The sequence below is a fragment of the Eufriesea mexicana genome, unplaced genomic scaffold (assembly GCF_001483705.2).
Source record: "Eufriesea mexicana isolate 0111107269 unplaced genomic scaffold, ASM148370v2 scaffold4157, whole genome shotgun sequence".
Taxonomy (NCBI): domain Eukaryota; kingdom Metazoa; phylum Arthropoda; class Insecta; order Hymenoptera; family Apidae; genus Eufriesea; species Eufriesea mexicana.
In genome coordinates, this window is record NW_016912141.1 from 96,681 (window position 1) to 118,810 (window position 22,130).

General features: G+C 36.3%; 2 protein-coding genes across 2 annotated transcripts in view; one reads left to right on the plus strand and one right to left on the minus strand.

The window, feature by feature from the left end:
• Nrx-1 (neurexin 1) overlaps window positions 1-22,130 on the minus strand; it is an 88,222-nt gene that overhangs the window by 60,810 nt on the left and 5,282 nt on the right. Inside the window, exons 2-5 of the mRNA XM_017905623.1 lie at window positions 21,593-21,884; window positions 7,556-7,849; window positions 4,799-4,977; window positions 3,404-3,575 (exon numbers count right to left, since the gene is read on the minus strand). Of these exons, the coding sequence (XP_017761112.1) occupies window positions 3,404-3,575; window positions 4,799-4,977; window positions 7,556-7,849; window positions 21,593-21,884 (937 nt within the window). The remainder of the gene's footprint in view (window positions 1-3,403; window positions 3,576-4,798; window positions 4,978-7,555; window positions 7,850-21,592; window positions 21,885-22,130) is intronic.
• LOC108551458 (uncharacterized) lies at window positions 17,782-20,676 on the plus strand. The gene is made up of 2 exons (XM_017905629.1): window positions 17,782-18,502; window positions 19,624-20,676. The coding sequence occupies exons 1-2, from the start codon at window positions 18,072-18,074 to the stop codon at window positions 19,634-19,636; spliced, it is 444 nt and encodes a 147-aa protein (XP_017761118.1). The 5' UTR covers window positions 17,782-18,071; the 3' UTR covers window positions 19,637-20,676.

The following is a 22,130-nucleotide window of genomic DNA, read 5'->3' on the forward strand; positions in this document are numbered from 1 at the left end:
GATTTAGGTACGAATTATAATACGAATTATAATGCCATTTATCGATTATAATACCATAATCGATGACAAGTCGATTTAGGTACGAATTACAATACCTTTTATCGTTTTTCTTATGCCAAATTTCTTCGTCTGCCAACATATATTTACTTTCGCATTTGAAGACAATTATATACATATAATAGTTACATTACTCAAATTACATGATATATATAATTGTCTAATACAAATATAAAAAAATATAAAAATGAATAATAGGAATATAAATGTATGTTAGCATACGAAGAAATCTGCCATAAATAAATTTATTCGCACCTAAAGATAAATGAAATTTTAATTCGCACCTAACTCGACTTGCCTTCGATTATTGTACCTTCACCTTCGAATTATCTCATCAACGTTCCTCCTCTACGAGCAAAAGTGAAAGGGCTTTTCCAAGGAGAAGTTACTAGGAATCTATACCGTTTCTAAGCTATTCTAAGCCCTTCTAAGCCTCCGATCTCACGATAAGACGTCATTCGAGTACACCGGCGAACGGGCAACAGAAATTTCAGGAAGCGTCGTCGACGAAGCTCAAATAGTAATTACGTCCTCTAACGCGTGCCCAGGCTACGCGATCCTACGTACAAATCACGCGAAACGACAGCGAAGTCCACGTAAAAGGAAGGAAACGCTAAGCCAGCGGTTAGCAGAGTAGCAGAAAATGGAGAAATCTGATGGCCAAAATGTGTGACTGACAGTGGGAAAAAAGTGAAAGCCAATTAACTGTCCTTCTAATGCCAGGCTGCCAGAAAATCTAAGAAGCCGAGTAGCGGGGAGTGTCAAATTTTCCAAACGCTCGGGACCCACGTGGCCGTTGAGGCGTGGCACGAGTATGACACGGGTTAGCTCGAAGATGATCAACGAACGACGATTTATCGCTCCCCATAGATCGTTTTCCAGGGAACCACAACGTCGCAGGAGCACGATACTTGGTCGACTAATTCGACGGATGAAATTGCACGAGGAACAGGTCGGTCGAGCGATGAAAAAGCTTCGTTAGCGAGGAAGAACGGAGTAGGCTGTTAGAAAAGGCCAGCAAGTCCCCGGGCCAACCGTTGAAATTCCGTGACAACGATTTATGTGGGCAAGGGTTAAAAACCTACGAGCCAATTAACATGCCCTCCGGGGCTAGGAAAGCAGAAAAGTCCCGTAGGTATGTTCCTGGAGGAACTTTGGAGGAACCATAGGCTCGTTCCGCTCAATGGCTGCTGCCTCCATCGAGGTCGTTGAGATGGACGATAACAGAGTAATTAAAATGAACGAAGAATTTACTTGTGATTCAGTCGATGATACATGAAATATTCAAGTCTGAATATTCTAACTAAGTATCGTTAATTTAATTACATTTAAAATGATATTTTTCTTTAAAATAATTATCAAGTATTATCTTTTTGTTGATGGAATAATTCGCGATTTATTGCAATAATTTTTAATTATTTATTTTCGTTCATTCCTCATACTTTTCTTTCAGGATCTTCATTTTCTTTTAAAATGATCGATAGAATTCTTCGCGATGTATACAAATAATTTTTAATTATTTATATTACATTTATTATTTACAATTCTATCTTCTAAAATTTTTATATTATTTTTATGAACTATTTAATTATTTTTACAGTATTTCTATGGTATCTTCTTAATTTTTTGACAGAATCTTTGGTGTCACGTTAAAATAATTCTAAGCTACTTATTTTTATTTCTATCCATAATTGATTTCGTGGAATCCTATAAATAAATGTCACCATATCTAAGAAATGTTACCATATGGTTAATTCTCTAATTTCTAAACAGATGTTAAGGAGTAAAAAATGTAGAGAACGAAATGACACGTGGAATAAATACAAATAGCAGGGTCCTTAGGATTCTGGGTTAACTTCGTGGGTTCATGACCCATGGGAAAAAGTGAAAGCTAATTATCGGGTTCTTAAGAAGCAGAACGACAGGAATATGACAGAGGTACTTTCCAAAAGTGTCTTTGGCCCCGCCTTGAAGGGCTTAGCTATCCTCCAATGGAGTCACTCTACACCTGCTGAATTTTCCCGACAAAATGGAAACTCCACGTTCCTCTATACATTCGTGTTTTCCCACGCTCGACACCCTATCTTCAATAATATCACTCGACTAACTATCTCCTATTTACCTTAAATTATAAATTTACAAGTCATCCTTAACCTTATAAATTTGAAATTTAATTATCTTAAGATCAGAAAGAAAAATCAGAAAGAAATATTGAAGATCAAAATGAATGAAGATATTAGCTTCCTAGACTATTATTTCTTCCTAGCAAACAGTTATATACCATCTCCCATTCTCCAAATGAGTTCAACAGGTTCCCAACGAACCGCTCGACGATTACGACCAGCTAAATGGTTGCAGGCTTTCTCGAGAATCATAATCAATTTCCCACGACGAGCACGAGGCCCGGCCAATCATCGATACCCACGAAAACGCTGAGAACTCGTGGGATCGTTCGCCCTACTACCTACTGCCGACAGTTTCTCACGGTCCTGGGACCGATCGTCAGAGCCAAGCTTATAAAAGGGACCCAGAGACTACAGTCCCATTCAGTTGCTCTTCGGTTGCCGTGTCGTTAGTATACCAACTCCCTTCTCCGACATTTCTCTTTCGAAACGCGTACCTCTACGCTGTAAGAAGAAAATAAACGTGTGACTTCCTTCCTATTCAAATTCAACTACCATCCTACGTGACTGGACTACGTCACTCCCTTTTGTGCTCGCGAGAGAAAATTGTGTAGACCAAATCGAATATTCAAAATTACGAAGTTGCGAGATTAAATATATCAGTTGTCTCTAGGGAAGAATTTAACTCCTCGTTTATACAAATTTGTACCATGCACTGCTCAAAAGATGACTGATCATTGAGATACGTGCGTTCACCTTCGTTGAGGGATGAATGAAAAATGAGAAATGAATGAAAAATGGGATACAAACGTAGGAGTCTTGCTTATTGGTTTAAATATTAACTCATGTCAAGGTCAACGTGTCCCTGAATGGTGCAAGTTCTTATTACTATTCATCTCGTTGTTGTCCCATCTTGCGAGTCATCTTCTGGACAATGCACAGCACAAAGATCGTTGTACAGATTAGCTGAAACTCCAGTTTGAATTATATAAATTGGATACTATATTATACCAGGTGCAACAGATTGCACGAAACACGAACAGTCGATTGGAATGTCAATAAGGAGTTAATCGTGCGTCGAACCGCGGATTAACCAGTGATCACGCTCGCGTGGTCAACGTGCTAAGAGTTAAGCTTGACGAGCGTAAATCCGGTGAAAATTGTTGCTATATTCCGTCACGTAGTTCACGAAATGAAAATGAAAGGAAGAGTGGATCACTTACCGGATGGGTGGTTGGACTGCAGGTTGTAGTCGTCGATCTGTAACGTGCTGTTTGGTCCTATTCTGGTGAATCTTATCACGTGGTATTGGTTGTCGTTCACTTTCACGCCGACCTCGCCGACTGGATGATCGCTCATGCCCATGTTGTAAACGGCGAGCACGTTTCCTTCCACCTGAAAACAGTTTGCAAGGTTGTAGTAAATGACGGTGAACAGTTGTGTCGGTCATGGATATTGTTACAACTTTAATTGTAAATTTGTTACTGTTGCCTGTTTGGTAACTCATGAACGAAACTGGAGGAATAATTTCGATGGAAATTTTGTAAAATTCTATGTGTGACGATATTTTCTCTATTCGAATTGATTCTTGTTCGAATGTGGCTAATTTTTATTTGTTACGGCTATTTTGTTGGTACTGGGTAATGATTGTTCTTCTTAGAGTAGTTAATAATTACAGTATTTTCTAAATTAGCAACAGGTGCTTCAGAATTCAAATTTTGGCAGGAATAAAGGTTTTGTAGTGGAATTTTTACTATCTATGTGTTGGATTGAAGCTTGCAGTTCTTTACTCTGTTTTGATTTAGTAATATTGTATATACTTTGGTGAAAAGTGAAATATTCATGGTGTACTTGAGATTATTCTACATTGCTTCTTATACCTTCTATATTTTTCCTATTTTGGTACTTTTGTAGGTTTTATGTCCTTTGCAAAATTGAAATTTCTGTTCTACTGTATTTATTTTCATTAATTTAATTGATTTGGTAAGTTTCTTAATTCTAATGCAAATATTATTTGTTACTCTAACAGAAATCATAGAATTCTATGTAATTTAGTAGTTACTTAATTGACTAACTAACGTTCCTAGCATAACTAATCAAATTACATGAGCTTAAGTCTGAGCATAACGCAATCAAATTTTTAAGTATGTTTAATATTTTGCCTATATATCGAATATCTTTCTTAACTAACATATTATTAAATATTTTTCTCTTTCTGTATGTAATGACGACTAAAGCGTAATTTACTTAACATTCCCATCTAACATTGAAACCTTATAATATCTAAAGTTATTCAAAACTTTTTTAGAACTACTTAACATATTGCTCTAAATAACCATTATAAAATATCGTCAGGCATAAAATATTATACAATATCCATTCTAAATTACTTGTCTATATGTATTTAAATATTACGCTACTGTAATAATAAAATTACTTAACATATTAAGTAACATATTTACAATGAAAGAGTTTGGAATTTTACATCTATACTATATATAATTTATCATACAATTTATATATAAAATTACAAATCTCTTATCTTATAAAAATCGACGTAACGAAGTCTTATAAAGTATCTTATGAATCATTATCCAATTTACTGTTTCTCTACTAACAATTTCAATTTCAAGATAGTCGTTGCTTAAAGCAGATTCAATTCTGAGCAGCACAGCGTCGTTCACACTTGTTACGAAGCCCAACGCCACTGTGTCTCTCTTCATTTCCGGTCTCTGATTCGGCGGGAAGGTGTACGTGATAATTCCTCTTCCTGCTCCAAATTCGTACGCCGTAGCTTCTGCAATAAAACAATTGTAAGTGATAAGTCAAAGAAATACAAATTTAATAAATTTAATAAACTATACTCTAAATAATACAATACTCTAAAATTAACAATTATAATATTCATAGTAATAAAATTGCTTCAATAAATTATCATTAGATTATAGATGATTAGCTATAATAAATTATAAGCTAAATTAATTCGAAATTTGAAGTAAAATACTGAATGATATATTCCCGTTTCAACTTATTTTTTATTCATACTAATGATAACAAATGTATAGCGAACGATATATACTACGTCGAGAAATACTTCTGTTTCAAAATAGCAATGCAATTTGTTCTCGTGTTCAATTACCGTGCTAACCGCTGCAATTTTTTACTATGCGTTGAATAATCTAGTAATCTATGCTAAACGCGAAGCTATTATCTTAATTGCTTCTAGTTTCAACATAGTTCAGTGAGAATCAACGAGATAGATACGAATAAAAAATTGATTTATCATAGATCTTACAACTGCCGTAATTGCACACGCGGTTTCGTTATTTGCATATGAATGTGGGAGGTAATTTGCTAACTTCCTTATCGAGTGTGCGAGAAATTTAATTTCAAACATTAATATGTATAATTTACTAATATTTACAAATATCCGAGTATTTTAAATATTTCCACTACTTTCCAACGTATAATTTTATTTATTTGATAATCCATACTATTTCATTAAAAATGAATAAAGAAATAGGTATATTAAATTATATTTAATAATATAGGTTTCTAAATTTAATAAATTAAATTTTAATTCCTGTATTAGAAGATTAATCGATACCCAATATTTCATTTTCAAACTAAGAATTTTACATCTACGATATAAGTACCTTCATTTTAATTCTCACATTTAAGATGGTCAAACTTAAAATTTGCCCATTCCCTTTATTCCCCATGATAAAGAGTAAAATGTCGGAAGGGAAGAATTAAATTAAATACAATTGATGTTAAAAATAAAAAATAAATAAATTACAAGGGAAAGGAAGTATATATCATGAATGTAATGGTAATTCTAAAATTTCCATTTCCTAGGTGAACTCTCTTACCACCACGAGTGTCTCTTCACCGACGTCAATAACGCTATCATAAGAACTTTCCGAGCATGTTATCTTTTCCTAAAATATTCGGTGCATGACATATATTTTTCCAGTAAAAGCGTTGCCACCACTCAGCGCGAGTGCTCTAGATTCGAGTAATCAGATACAGAGCACCTCATAAAACCGGGAACTTTATTTCGTCTCGTCACGCAGCTTTGAATGGCAAAGTCTTCATAAAAGAATTTTCTATATTAAAATAACAGAGCGTCGAAGAAAGGCTGTTGTTTTAATAAACTCTTTGGGCAGAAGTTACGAGATATTTAGATATTTTCAACAGCACACCTGTCAACTGACTTAGGATGACAGAGATTTAATATATTCCCTTAATAAGACAATCATCCATATTTTCCTTGAAAAAAGCGCAGATGTTGCTCACCTGCTGTGCGTGACAACGAAACCAGTTACATCGTGAAACATACTCGGTACAAGTTCCATATTGCATCACTATCCCGAGTGTATTTTCTCAGAGTTCGTAAAAACTTCTAACAAAAATTTCCAAAATTTTCTCCAACTTAAAAGAACACTTTATCTCTTCGATACTTGCACACCTCGAAAAACTTCTACACTATGACAATTTTCTGACTATGTAAATGAGCTAAATCACACACGCTTCGTTTCGAAATATTCACAGCATGGCGTTTTAAATAAATTATAAATTAAACAAACTACTCAGGACAAAGTTAAAAATTAGATCCAAGGGTTCACTCCCCTATCCATTTGCAGAAAATAATTTATCATATAATTAAAATAAAATAATATCATATAATTTATGAATAATTTATCACATAAAGTTCGAACACCCCACGTTTGAAAAATTTCAATAAAATAATAAGAACTTTTACACTATGACAATTTTCTAACTATATAAATGACCTAAGTCACATACCCTTCGTTTCGAAATATTCACAGCATGGGGTTTCAAATAAATTATAAATTAAACAAACTACTTAAGAGCTAGCTAAATCTAAGGGTTCATTTCTCTATCCATTTACCGAAAATAACTTATCATATAATTAAAATAAAATAAGAAAATAAAATTCGAAGTGTGCGACTTACATGGACCACCCGGTACACATATCCCAAAATTCTCTTTCCTCTTACACCCCTCTAGCTACAAAATAAATCATAAAGAAACAGAGGGGAACACCCCACGTTCGAAAAATTTCAACAAAATAATAACCCATGTGAAGAAGAGGGGAGCAGGGAACTTCTATCAGCCACCTGACAGGGCAAACAAACAGGGACAAGAGGGATAAATACATCTCGACAAGGCAAACAGGTCTGAGAAGGTAGGAGCGAAATCCTTGGATAAAAGCAAGAACAAATGCAGCGCGTGTTTGCACGAAGGATCATCCGCTTTTTGTTCATACCCCAACCGATAACGGGCTCCTCGACCATGAAAACGCAAACGACCAAGATGATCGATCGCAGCCGTGAAATACGCGTTTTTACCTTCGTTACACGTCGGCCCAGTGAAACTGGTCATGTCGCAATCGCACGTGTAACTGTTCCATTGTTGCACGCAGGTGCCATGGTTGGAGCAGAGGTCGTGCGTGCACTTTTTCCCGGGGTACAGGTTCGCGTACATGTCGCAGCCGGGTTCCACCAGGGAGCTGGGCACCACGGCGTCGGAAATCAGGTTGGTACTCTCGCCGCTCAGGTCCAACGAGGCGAGACATCCCTCGAATCCGTGTCTGCTGAGTATTTGCTTTGGCAGCTGACCGTATTGCGATTTCTCCACGCCACCTGCAATTTCGGAACGTTGCGTTAGTTGCATCGAACGTTGCGGTTTAATTGGACGGTTGCGTGGATCGATACATTGGTAAACGACATTTACGGTTTTGCGTATGAATTTTTCCCACATTTTTTCCCCCTTTTCTATCTCACCGCATTGCGCCGATGCTCGCGTTTGAACTGACTTTCGATTCGCGCCAATTCGATTCCGCATCGACGCGTTCGTTAGTAGACGGCTGGGAGACCCGCGGTTGCAGACTGTTATAGCAATTTTACACGATACTTCGGCGGGAAAATTGATTGGGTATGTTAGGTAGCGTGTTTCACACGCGATACCGGTTTATGGATGAAATGGACGCGGAGTAGACACTTTTGTGCGGAGGAATCTTCAAGAATCAGCTCTTGAGGGAGCTCATTTTTCTTGATTGAAAATAATAGTGAAGGGATTATCGTAGGGGGGATTAACCACTTGCGCTATAAAGACGTGTCACGCACGTCGAGATGCTTTTGTTCCAAAGCCGTCAGCAACGTGTATACCACGTCGATAGGCATTTGTCGCAGAAACAAAAACGACGTGTCCGCCACGTCGGCTAACAGTTAGCCCGCAGACACGGTGCAGTGTCAATGTAACGCCTCACCGCATGTTATATTGTAGAGCGAGACACGGCAACCAAAAGTTAAATCGTAGAGCAAGTGGTGTTAAGTAATCGAAGGCACGATATCTGATTTTAATAGCGTTTATTTTCGTTCTCGAAAATGCTCCACTCCGCACTCTCGTCGCTAACTAATTGCTGCTCTTTTTTCGACCTAGCCCAACGCGTCGTGGTCATGGGGGGTGGTCGTAAAGACATAAACCAGGCCCCCCATTGTCTCGGGACTCCTGCCGTCGTTATGCGTGGAAAACTGTCTTTTTCTCTTTTTAGAGATACACGTCCCTACAATAGTAATCATTTTGTGGATTTTTTAACAGGCGAGTAAGTATTCGTATAATAATTACGTATAATATTACGTATTATAATTACGTATAATTACATCTCTATCACGATAAAATTCGATATTGATTCTTCGTGACTCAAAAACAGTCGCACGTTTCCAATAGTCTCAGCAATAAAATATGACACTAGTTCTATTATACCTGACCTGGTAACTTTAATATTAAATGCAATAAAATAAGACAATATCTATATCTATATTCAACGTGTCCCTTAATTCAGTAAATACAAAACTATAAAAGTATGCAAAATGTAAGAAACAATCTATTCTTTGAATAAATTTATGACAGCTTATGACAGAAATTTATGATTTACTTATGACAGCTTTTTACGATTACCAACATTTTTACAATTTTAATTGCACAAATATATAAAGGAAATTTTATTTATTAACTCTTTCAAATATTCTCGTGATAGGTGTACAATAGCAGGGATAAAATAGGAATAGGAGAATGACAAAGAAGAAACCTGTTTTCAGAGCTCATCAGAGTTAGATAATATATTATTACATAAGAATGATTAGAAATACGTTCATTAAATATGGCGCACCTATCGACTTGATCCTCATCGCGTTTCTTGCGAGTTGCTGATCGATGCTGGCAATCGAATTCCAGATTTATCCTTAATCTCAGCGCGATTAGACGGAGTCTATATAGTCAGATTAAACCGATTGATCTGGGCTAACGCAACAACGATGAAATGACCTAACAGAGATCCAATGATGACACAGAGATCCGATGAACGTTCAGTATCGAGTAAGAAACTAGGCTTCCTTTGGCTCCAACAGTGACTCTACCTGTCAGGCTTTTGGATTTTAATCGCTGAAACCTCGTCATTAACGAAAGTAAATAGTTATAGGAAATCTGCTGTCACTGTTTCTCCACTCACAACGCGAATTTATAAATTTCGTGGTCGATTTTATGAAATTTTACGAAATCACGAGTCACGAAATGAAATTGAAAAAATTGTTGAAAATTATTTTACTTGCACGTAAGTTGTATAATAATTTGACAGCACATGATGACAGAGGCATAACTCTGCGAGTTATTAAACGCGAATTGTAATTCTCGCGGACTTTCATTATATTTTGTATGCAAATGAGAGTGTAAAATTTAAGAATTATTAAATAATCAGAATTTTGTCTGTCAAATATATTAGAGATCAGAAATTTTAGGTCAACCAAGACTGCATAAGAAAGGAACGAGCTCGCGTTTGTTTTATCGTAAAAAATCGGTATCGAGATCGAGATTCTAGATCGCGTTATCAGGATCTAGGTATTGGTAATTTGTGATAAACGCGTATTTTTCTAGCTAGTTTTCTTTCGATATGAAAGTCTCCACAGACTTTTCAAGTGACACGGAGTTGTCAATTCAAGTACCTATTACCAAGATAAGGAATAATAAATGAAACGAGTGTGCAAACATGACGGCAATATTGCCATAACTGAATATACCTTACTTTATATCGAAGTCAACATAATTAATAACTCTCCTCCATAAAAAGATAATCACTTTCAATGAACTTTTAAATTATTAATTTTAACATTTTTAACAATAGTTGATAAACATTTTCAACATTTTACAGAGCCTTGACCAATTGCACAGTTTCATAAAATTTAAATTATTAATTTTAACATTTTTAACAATAGTTGATAAACATTTTCAAATTTTATGAAACTGTGCAATTGGTCAAGGCTCTGTAAATTATAAGTAAAACAATTACTATGTATCCTTGAAAGAAGAAATTTATTTTAACATAATCATTATTGTCAATCTTGAGCCAATTTTCTGCGAATTTTACAGAGAAACTGTTTCCTAAAAATATTTCCAAAATTCTGGCTACAAGAATTCCCTGAAAATTCCACTGGAATTAGTATTAATTGCATTCTGTCAGCCAATGATATCTATCATCGAAAGATATCAACCTGGTAACACGTGGTGGAAACGGAAAGAGTCCAGTTTCATTGCGATATGAACATACGTCAAGAGGAAAAAAGGAAAAATGGATGCACTTGTCGATGGAGTGACAGTGCGAGGAAATATTGCTCGGTCGATTGATCGAAACGTGGAGTATCGTTTCGGAAACGGTCGGGGTATAAGGCAGTTTGAAATAATTTTCGTCGAACGACGGACGACCCGTCTCGAATTTATGGCAGTGGAAAGCAACGCGATCCAGTTGGACGCGTGGTCGTCTCGGTTGGTCGAACGCCATCACGGAATTTCGAATTCGCTCCGCGTCATGGCCACCATTTTTCTGTCAGCCCTGCGATAACTTAGGGCCCGTGCGCGTTCCAGATTTTATTCCCTTTAACGACTTATCGTAAAATTCGCTAAAAACTCCAATCGACTTAACTAACTGTAACTGTCGATAATTATTTTAGGTATAAAACGAATATAGCTATTCGATAATTCGTTTCCTTTTATTTATCTCTTGCCTATTAATGAAAGGAAATTAATTGAGTTGAACTAGCAGAGAATCGAAAAATTCTCTAGAAGCATTGTTAATTCATTTTTCCTCACTACTGGAAAATTATTAAATTAATAGAGAGTTAGTATAGTAGCGATATAAAATAGCGCTGATGAATAATAAATAGGATATTAACGACTTAAATTCTGAGTAATTTTGTACCTACCAACTGTTTACGAATTAAGTCGTGATAATTATAATTAACGACAAAATGGTTAAGAAGTTTGTAGAAAAATAGATTTAGATAATAAATAATCGTTTGAAAACCCCCATAAGGTTTCTACGTAATTTTAACAAAAAGAAGAGAAAAGAAAAAGATAGGTAAAGCCAATTACGAAATATTCCTATAAATTCCTATTGTATATTCCAATATTCCAATTAAATTCCAATTCCTATAAATATCCTAATAATAAATAAATAATAAATAAATATCCTATAAAATCGAAGGTACGAAGTGTCATTTTATTACAAATTTATTTTACAACTTAATAATAATATATTATTATTTGCAATAAGATTGATAATACTATTATTATCCAGTCACAATGAAAATTTTCCTTTCTCCCTTTTCCACCATTTTCCATTCCCAGTCTGGCATTGTCCTCTGTCATTTTCCTCTTGTAACCTTCCCCATTTTCTCATCCTGCCTTTCCACCCCCTCGATTCTTACCTCTCTTTATATTTCCTTCTCGTTTCTCTTTCAACCCCCCCTTTCGTCCCTTGAACCCCGCTTCCTACATTTCGACCAATTTCCCGAATCTTAATAACCTCCACGACATTTCTACAATAAGTTTTCCAATCTGCACTTTCGTCACTATTTTTCACCCCTTTCAGCGCGATTTTTCACAGACGAAAATCGCGTCGAAAGTGTAAATGTACATATACAACACGTGTTCGAGTATTGATCGAAATCGACCATTTCACCATTCCGGATTCCACGTATTAAAAATAAAACAGGGAAATACTTATATTTAAAGTACAACGAAAGCTGCAGATCGGATATTTATGGCGATCGTAGAAAGCACTCGTGATCTGCCTCGATTAAACGAACATAAAGTATATTAAGGAATAAAAGTGTAAAACCGTAGAACAGAAGCATAAAATGATTTAACGCGATTCCTTTTTATACGCAAACCTCGTCCACGCAGACCCATTTCTAGAGGAATAAAAATGGCGGAAGCAAGGATCGTAAGATTCCCTCGTGACTCAACAAAGGAAAGAATGATTCGCCTAAACGGTAACGAACTAGTGGCTTTTGACTATCATTAAGGAACAGGTCGTTTATTAGCGGTTGTTTGGGAGGAAATAGTGGATGCAAGGTCACGGAAAAGTGCTTATAAACCGAAATTCATTTACGACTGGAAGTATTCTGTCTAGGGAGTAGATCTATGGTACTCCGAGGACCTGTTCTGCAGCTCGATCTCGGTTAGGCTGGTTTAGACACTTTTATCCGTGCCTTTTCGACTTTATTCTCTTTATCTGATAAATTGGACTGCCCCGAGTAACACAGTAGGGAAGAACAGTTACTGTCACGAACACTTTGCTATCATTCGGATTATCAGCAGTCGTAAAGTGTATGAGAATTGTCAAAGCCAGAGATAGTATGAAGAAATTGACATCGTTTAACCAGTGTCCTTCTTCTGATTTGCATCATTCAATTCTTAGCGATGTTATGTAATTTACACCTGATGGAACTGGTCATTAAATTGCACAGGCCTTGTTCAAAAGATCAGGAAAAGGAGCTAGTGAATCTGGACTAACCTTAACTCTCCTGACCTCAGTTAAAAATTTTTGGATTTTTACAATTTTTAGAGTTTTAGATTCGATTTGACAGTAAACGAATAGGTGTCTTCAGATCAAAAGCAGCCACTTCGTTTATCTCCATGCAACTCACGCGAATGTGTAACGATGGAATAGCAAGATCAATCCCGAGTTTGAGAATTTTCAGTGAGATTAAAGACTATTTGCGTCTTTTATCAGCTGTAGTTCTACTTTATCAGTCAGCTCGCCGCTACATCCTGCCAATCAACGTGCAGCTCAGTGGGGGATAAAACAAGTGGACCACTAAATGCGGATGAGGGGTAGAAGAGAAAGGTTCAGGAAGCTACATACACAAATCTAGGTTTATCATGATGGAATATCGCGGTTAAGAACCGGAACTCGGAGGTCCATTCTGAATTTCCATATTTTTAATATCGACCAGTTGCCAAAGACCAGTTTCTCGTTCGTCACTCCTTAAACAGTGTCACCTAAATCTCCCAAGTATCCAAACCTACTCTCTGTGTACGTTCAAATAAATTACGTGCAACAGTGAAGAATACTATATATTACCACATCGAGAGATCATCCTTTCGTTGCATCAAAATTTAAGAGAAAATTCTAGAAATTGAGGAATCATTGGTCACCTGTAAGGTCAAGAATCAGTATGAAGAGTCAGTCGTTCTGCATATCGAGTCTGACCAGTCTCCTTTTTATTATCCTCACTGTCCAACTGTCAGCGAGGTTGACAGTGTCTGAGAAGGTCAACGATGAACCGGAAAGTGACGTGCCACCTCTGAGCAAAATTGCTTGGCTGTCACATGCCAGACAACTGATATTCGGAGGTGACGAGCCCACGGATCACGCAATGGATCAGGCCAACAGGATGGAAAACATGCTCCCGGATGACGATAACGAGAAATCATTGGTGACTCCAAAGAAAAGGAATTACATGAAAGAAATGACGGATGACTCGATCGAACGAGGAAGACGTTGCATTGTCCAAGGCTGCAGGAACAAATGCCCCAGAGGTATGAAGCGAGATCATAAGGGAAATTGCAGGAAAGTTTTAAACATTGTCTAATAGACCTATGACTCCCTATATTTTTATGACAATGTATTCTACGGCATCGAATATATATGTGTACTCTATTTTTGACACCAGAATTAACGAATATTGTATTTTAAAAATATCTGTCAATATCAAAAATTTTCTAATTAATTGATTTTGTCCATTACGTTACTTCACTTTTGTATTTTATATTACACGAGAAACGTTAAATAAACACATCAGTCGGTTTGTAACAGATTCTCAAAATTATTCTTTGATTCTCTAATTCCAAGATACTCAGGAGCGTATGTATACGTAATTAGAATTAAAGTCTATTTCGATATTTTGTAATAGACTTTTATGGCATCGAATATATATGTGTACTCTATTTTTGACACAAGAATTAACGAATATTGTATTTTAAAAATATCTGTCAATATCAAAAATTTTTTAATTAATTGATTTTGTCCATTACGTTACTTCAATTTTGTATTTTATATTACACGAGAAACGTCAAATAAACACATTAATCGGTTTGTAACAGATTCTCAAAATTATTCTTTGATTCTCTAATTCCAAGATACTCAGGAGCGTATGTATACGTAATTAGAATTAAAGTATATTTCGATATTTTGTAATAGACTTTTATGGCATCGAATATATATGTGTACTCCATTTTTGACACAAGAATTAACGAATATTGTATTTTAAAAATATCTGTCAATATCAAAAATTTTCTAATTAATTGATTTTGTCCATTACGTTACTTCACTTTTGTATTTTATATTACACGAGAAACGTTAAATAAACACATCAGTCGGTTTGTAACAGATTCTCAAAATTATTCTTTGATTCTCTAATTCCAAGATACTCAGGAGCGTATGTATACGTAATTACAATTAAAGACTATTCTAATATTTTATGAGACTCTAAAATATAATATCAAAAAAAATATAAGACTATAATATCTATATAGACTTTAAAATTCAATATTCCCCCATGGAAAACAAAATATCCAATAAATTGATTCCTAACCCTACCAAATCCATTTTATTTTTATATCCCCGTTATATCTCACTGAGATCATATGTAGATAGTAGTTTAGTATTATACTACTATTATAGATTTACTATTATAGATATCAGTTTAAAGAGTTAAAGAAATTTTATTTAATTAATTTAACTCGACCTAACTAATTTGTCTGATCATCTGTAGATAGTAGTTTAGTATTATACTACTATTATATATTTATTGTTAAAAAAATATGAGACTCTATAATATCTATATAGACTCTAAAATTTAATATTCCCCCATGGAAAACAAAATATCCAATAAAATGATTCCTAGCTCTACCAAATCCATTTTATTTTTATCCCCGTTATATTTAATTAAGATCATCTGTAGATAGCAATTTAGTATTATACTACTATTATAGATTCACTATTATAGACACTAGTTTAAAGAGTTAAAGAAATTTTATCTAATTAATTTAACTCGATTTTGTCTAACTAATTTGTCTCGAGCACTTAACAAATTCGCGTTACATATTTACCCACCTTCGCAATGCTATATTTATCAGAAAGCAATCTTGATGAGAGATTAGAACTCTCGTACATGCATTCTTCCAAAAACATGGTTCGAGGTAAAGCACGATGAGGGCCTACTCGCTATAATCTTCGACGACTATTGTTCCGCCTGCCTGTTCCGCTTTATCAGCTATGTATCTTGGAGTTTCATTGATCGGCGTGGAATTAAACGGAACAAACGAACGGGGTGACGGAAAGCTGCTTACAAATTGAAATTCGCTTGCAAGGTATCGTTGCAGTTGAGAACAGGGTCGATAGTTGACCGAGGTATCAGGATTTATCCCTAGGAATTTCCTTTAATTTCCATTCGAGATACGATACTTAAGTATTCGGTTAGATTCATCGTGATTGTGTCATAATTAGACTAATCACGCGAACAGACGGTAACGACGACTTTCCACGAGGATTAGAGAAGGAGAATTCGAAGAACCTTCGACTGGCGGGGATTACTCTGGCCATCTTAAGCGTTTAACGATTGATAATGCTATCAAACCGTGAGATAGTAAATGAAAATACGCTAGGTATTATTCATCGAGCGGGGAAATCTGGAATTACCAAATGCAAGAAGTTAAAAGAAAAGATCAAAGGTTTCGTCTTAAAATTTCACTACAGGAAATAAATATTAATTACATACATAATTATATACATACATACATAATACATATATAAATATTATATATATAAATTTAATATTATTTACATTAGGATTCATGGAAACACTTATTGACAATTTTTATCGGGATTTCTTAAAGTATATAATTGTTGTCAATTGTTGAATATTTTTGTTACCTCGACGGATCGATTTTATCGAGGAGATTTAGTTAATGCCACGAAGGATTCGAAGTACGATAATTTAAAAATCAAGAAAGCCTTCGTTTATTCCAATACCTCTGTTACTTCTTAACTAATACAATATTTTGAGGACAGTGATTATGGATGAGATTATTGGACGAATTAGCCGAATGCCAAAATCTTCATAATTTCACCTATCACTGCTATTATGTCAAAATAAATACGGCTGAACAGATTTCTGGTGTCAAGGAGCTGAATAAAAGAATATCTATAATTACTCGTTTACTAGAAGGAATTGTGACAAGGAGTACTCTTTCACTATCAAATACACTAAAAATGTCATTAAACTGCGAAGTGATCTATTGCATCCACAAATTTACACAAAGCTGAAGAACCGTGACGACAAGTGCTACTCGAGGAACAAAATATTTTCTACAATAACTAATATCCATATAAATTAAATACATATCATTTATTAGAAAGAATTGCGACAAAAAGTACTATTTAGCTAGAAAATATACGAAAAATGTCATTAAATTGCGAAGTGATCTGTTGCCTTCACAGATTTACACAAAGCTGAAGAACCGTGACAACTGCTACTCGAGGAACAAAATATTTTCTACAATAACTAATATCCATATAAATTAAATATATATCATTACCAATCTGTACATTACAAAACAACCGAGAAATTAAGGAAGTCTCTCTCATAAATCTACACTATACAAAATAATCACGATAACGAGTAATATTTGATGAAGATTAAAATGTTTCACAGAACAATTAGCATACTCGTAAACAAAACTGCATCGTTGCAAATTCATACGCAATGAAATATTACGAAACCAACGAACACGATATAGTTTCCTACACTCGCAAATCTACCAGACATGGGAAAACCACGATGATAAGTTTCCCGGAATAATTAATATGATCAAAACAAAACGTTACGTTGACAGACGAAAAATCCACGAAAAACCACACGATCTCGTATTCCAATAAGACCATCCTATGCACGAGAAACGCGATAGGAGCCTACGTCAGACTTATCCGCGTAGATTCCACGTAGAATCGATTCCAATAACGATTCCTAAGGTGAACCAGAAATCCGTGAATTCCGTTTACCGACTTAAAAATGACTTCAGTTGCTTATCACCTTTATCACTGTTTTATCACACGTCGTCGGTCAGCATCGAATTAAAAAGCAAAATCAACGGACGAGGTGGGGGTTGTAAATCTAATCTCGTTTATGACGAAAGATTGCGGTTATGGGCCGGATGCTTGGCTGGTCATGTTCTAGGGAATGACGCTTGATTCGCGAACCAGATCGTTCTCCTTTAACCGTGATCAGTGGCAGAAGATCCGTTTTATTCCTCTATCTCTGCCGCGATTTGGACACTCTTCCGCGGATCTCCAGCGCGTTCGATTCTCATCGTGACAGTCTATCTGATCGCGTTGCATGGGTGACATAATAAAACTCGGTGTGCACTGTCACTGACGATATCACAGTCGAGTGTCTGTCTAGAGTTCACGAGGATCCTCGGGAGTTTCGGTTCATCCGACTACGAAGAGAATACTACAGACGTGCCATGAAGAACTGGTCGTACACCGTGTCATCCACGATTGGCCTTGGTGTACTCGTTATCCTGATAGCCCAGTTGCCAGCGACGTTATCAAAATTCGAAACGTACGATGAGAGATCATCCGAGGATGTGTCAGACAAATGGAGAGCAATGCCTCCCGAGTTGAAACCGCCACAGATCGAGATCCACATGCTGAGGGATCACGTTTCGAAGAAAACTGGCTGGTTGACCAACCTCGAGTACAAGATATTGAATAATATTAACGAAATACCGCAGGAGAAGCAGAAGGATAACGACAAGGATAACGTAAAAGATGAAAAGGAGGAAACGAAGAAACCTTCTAAACTCGGGTCCAAGACTATCATCAAAGCTCCTGCCATAGCTCCGTGTTCATCGGGTCAGAAGATCGATCACTCGGGAAGGTGCAGAGAAATATTGTAAGTCATACGTATCTTTCATTATTTTCATTCTCCTCGTGTCAAATATATTTATATAGATCTCTTCTAAACGCTTACTTTCGTATTTTAATGTTTCTTTTCACACGTGCTACAAGGATTGAATATACTAATTATATAGAGGTATAGGGATTGACAGTGGTGGTAATTCATTAATAAATTATAACTATGTGCGAGTGATAATTGAACATACGAATTATCTTTTTAGACGAATCTAGATCGATTCTGAATTTAACATTTTGATCGGTCATGGTTTCCCATGTGACGTCACGGTGGTCATTGGTGACCAGAGCGCTTTAACTACTTACAATTGTAAAAATGGAATGAAAATTATCAATTAGTGTCAATTGTCAACCGTTACTACGGCGCAAGGATGGTCATTGGTGACCAGAGTGTTTGAACTACTATTAAAAGTACAATTGTACAAATTGAACGAAAATTGACAGCATTTTGAATATAACTGCTAATTAGAACATACTTTGAAGTGAAAAGTACGCCACTGAACAATTAAAAATTTATATTAGAACACGAATCAAAACAATATTAGCAAAACCTTGCATCTAGTCGTACATTTCCATGGCATTCATTATTCTGACGACACAATAATGAATTATTAAACAATATGCCAAAAAAAAAAAAAAAAATGGTGCAAATTATTAATGTCTTCTATTCAAAATTCTCTATTTATTTCCGTTGTTCAAATTTTCAAAAAACGGAGGAATAAAACAAATATAAATTTAAAAAGTTAGTGTCACCGGACACTAGTGACATCTATGGCTCCACTGAGGAGGCAAACACCGGTTAATAATGACCACCATGGCAGTCAACGTGTTAACCTTCTTTATATATCTTTCTCACCATGTATATGTTCTCTAAATATGGTCATGTCAAGAGCCTGACACATCGCCCAGGGTTCTCAATTGACCTGGACTTGCTCTTTCGCAAAGCTACGTGTACATGACAGCAAATTCGCGATACTACAGAAGTACCTGTACAGATTTAGGATTTTCGAAAAAATTTGATCAGAAAATTCGATTTACTAGTACACCCGATATAAATGAATACGTATCGCGCTGTTACGTTCATTTTTTATCACGTTTCAGCGTAATCGATTGAACGGAAGTGCAGCTGCATCGTCTGCCAAAGGCGTCTCAACGTACCTGCGACTTTGACATATCCCAAGACGATTCTACCAGATACCAGTCTTCGTTCCACGTTTTCCAAGTTCTCCACGATACAAACTGCATCGAGATAACACGCGTGGCGTTTGCTTTTTCAAAAATTTCGCGCGATTATCTCAGATCGGTACTTTTCCAGACGGATCGGTCGGTCACCGACGCAATCAGACAGGGAAGAACGATTTTCGAAGATACCACGGTCGATGACGCGAATATCGTAGGTGTATCATTTATACACCGATACGTTTGATCGATGATATCGATCTTTGCGTTCTAAACCGGTGCTTATCGATTTCCTGGCTATATCCCGCGGCTCGGTGTTTCCACCTTGCCGATCTATACCTACGTCTCTGTCCCCGGGGCGATTTATCGTTGCGGGATTTTCGAAATTCACCGTGATTCATAAAGTAATATTTCGCCTTCGAGGTATCAAGGTACGCTTTTACCCTTTGTCGAAGGTCAACGATATTTCACCGACGTTTCTTACACCTCGCATCGCATAAATGTACCACGCGTTTTATATTTCAACTCGCGCCAGGGCTCTAGCTATAAATTAGATTCCCGTGTTTTATAACGCAATATCACGTCGGTTTCACTTTTCGTGTCGCTATGCACTCGTAAAAGCGAGATAAATGTACCGTTGCTTTGTAATTTATGCACTGGCCCGCTATTCACGGATGATACATTAAAGTCATCGCGATGCTCGCGGATACTTTAGGCTTCGCCGGGACAGGTGAATTGTTGCCTTCCTTGTCTTATAAATCATCTCATCGAACGATTATCTCGGTTAACCTTACGTAATTTCAATTTATCAACGAGATAACAGCTGGGTATCGAAAATCCGCGAGGTCTGATTGCGTACGTTCTGCGAGAATTTTTGTAATACGATTATGCGATATTAATTGTAGGATAACTGCGTATAAATTGGAAATACTCAAAGCGAAAAAGAGAATTCGTTTTAGTACGTTAACCCTCTGCATCCTGAATTATTTTTCATACCTATTTTCTGCTTATTCGTACTTATTTATATAGTATATATAATATGATATACACAATATATATAAATAAGTATAAATAAGTATAATATATTCATAAGTATTTCATACTTATTTTCTGTTCCAAAAATGTCAAGTATAACTCCTAATAATATGGTACTATTTATATAGTATACATAATATAATATAACTATAAATAAATATATGTGTATATGGTTAAATCTTCCCTGCCACTTCACTGGTCCCTATAATGACACCTGTCACGTTCATCGAAACTACTGATTAACTTTTAATTCGTTCGGTTGAAAGAAAATAATTTATTTCAGGTATAGTATTCATACTTATTTCCTGTTTGGTAAACAAAATATCCAAAAATGTCGAATATAATTCTACCTAGGAGTTCCTCTGATAAAAATGAAGGGTGCATATGGTTAAATCTTCCCTGTCACTTCACTGGTCCCTATAATGACACCTGTCACGCTCATCGAAACTACTGATTAACTTTTAATTCGTTCGGTTGAAAGAAAATAATTTATTTCAAGTATAGTATTCATACTTATTTCCTGTTCGGTAAACAAAATATCCAAAAATGTCGAATATAATTCTACCTAGGAGTTCCTCTGATAAAAATTAAGGGTGCATATGGTTAAATATTCCCTGTCACTTCACTGGTCCCTATAATGACACCTGTCACGATTAGCGAAACTAGTGGTTAACCTTAAATTCGTTTAGTTGAAAGAAAATAATTTATTTCTCTAAATTAAACGGTTTCTTTCTTCCACTTTCTATGTCAGACACGGAGTACCGGTATCGCAGAGTCGGGGAGTGTAACGCGAATGATTTTCAAGGACGAAATGTTTGTTCGTAGTGCGCGCATAAATGTATATAAATTCACTCACCGACATACAAGATGCCATCCAGGTCGAGATTCTCGTTGCTGCCCTGGCTATTGACAGCTGTCACGTGGTCGTCGACAGCGAGCGTGTGCCTCTTAGGTGCCGGCCTACCGATGCTCACTGCGTGCCATTTTCCGTCGTTCAGCCTAGACCTCGATGTGTCCCTGACCCTGACCGGGCCGTCACCCAAGTCGAACACATAGTGAATGTGCCCGTTTACCAGCTCCACTGCGATGAAGTCGCGTTCGCGACCGGCGTTGAACAGAATTAAGCCGTTGGCCTCTCGTGTTTTGAACTGTAAGGCGAGGAACGTCGAGTCAGCGGCAAAGCGAAACGTAAATTCCGTTTGTAAACGTCGTTCCCGTGTTTACAAAGGCGAGCCGAACGGACTGAGGAATGTGGACGACCGTGGGTAATGTTTTGGAAGGGAAATGACCAAGGATCGTGATTTGGAGTGGCTTAGGTGGAAATGTCGTTTCGGGGAATAAAATTATCGTTGTAATTCGTGAGAAGATACGATCTTCGCGATTTTTGCAAAGAA

Bases quoted from the DNA above. Each gene is read 5' to 3' on its own strand.
- LOC108551458 (XM_017905629.1), top strand. From the start codon at position 18,072: ATGAAGAACTGGTCGTACACCGTGTCATCCACGATTGGCCTTGGTGTA.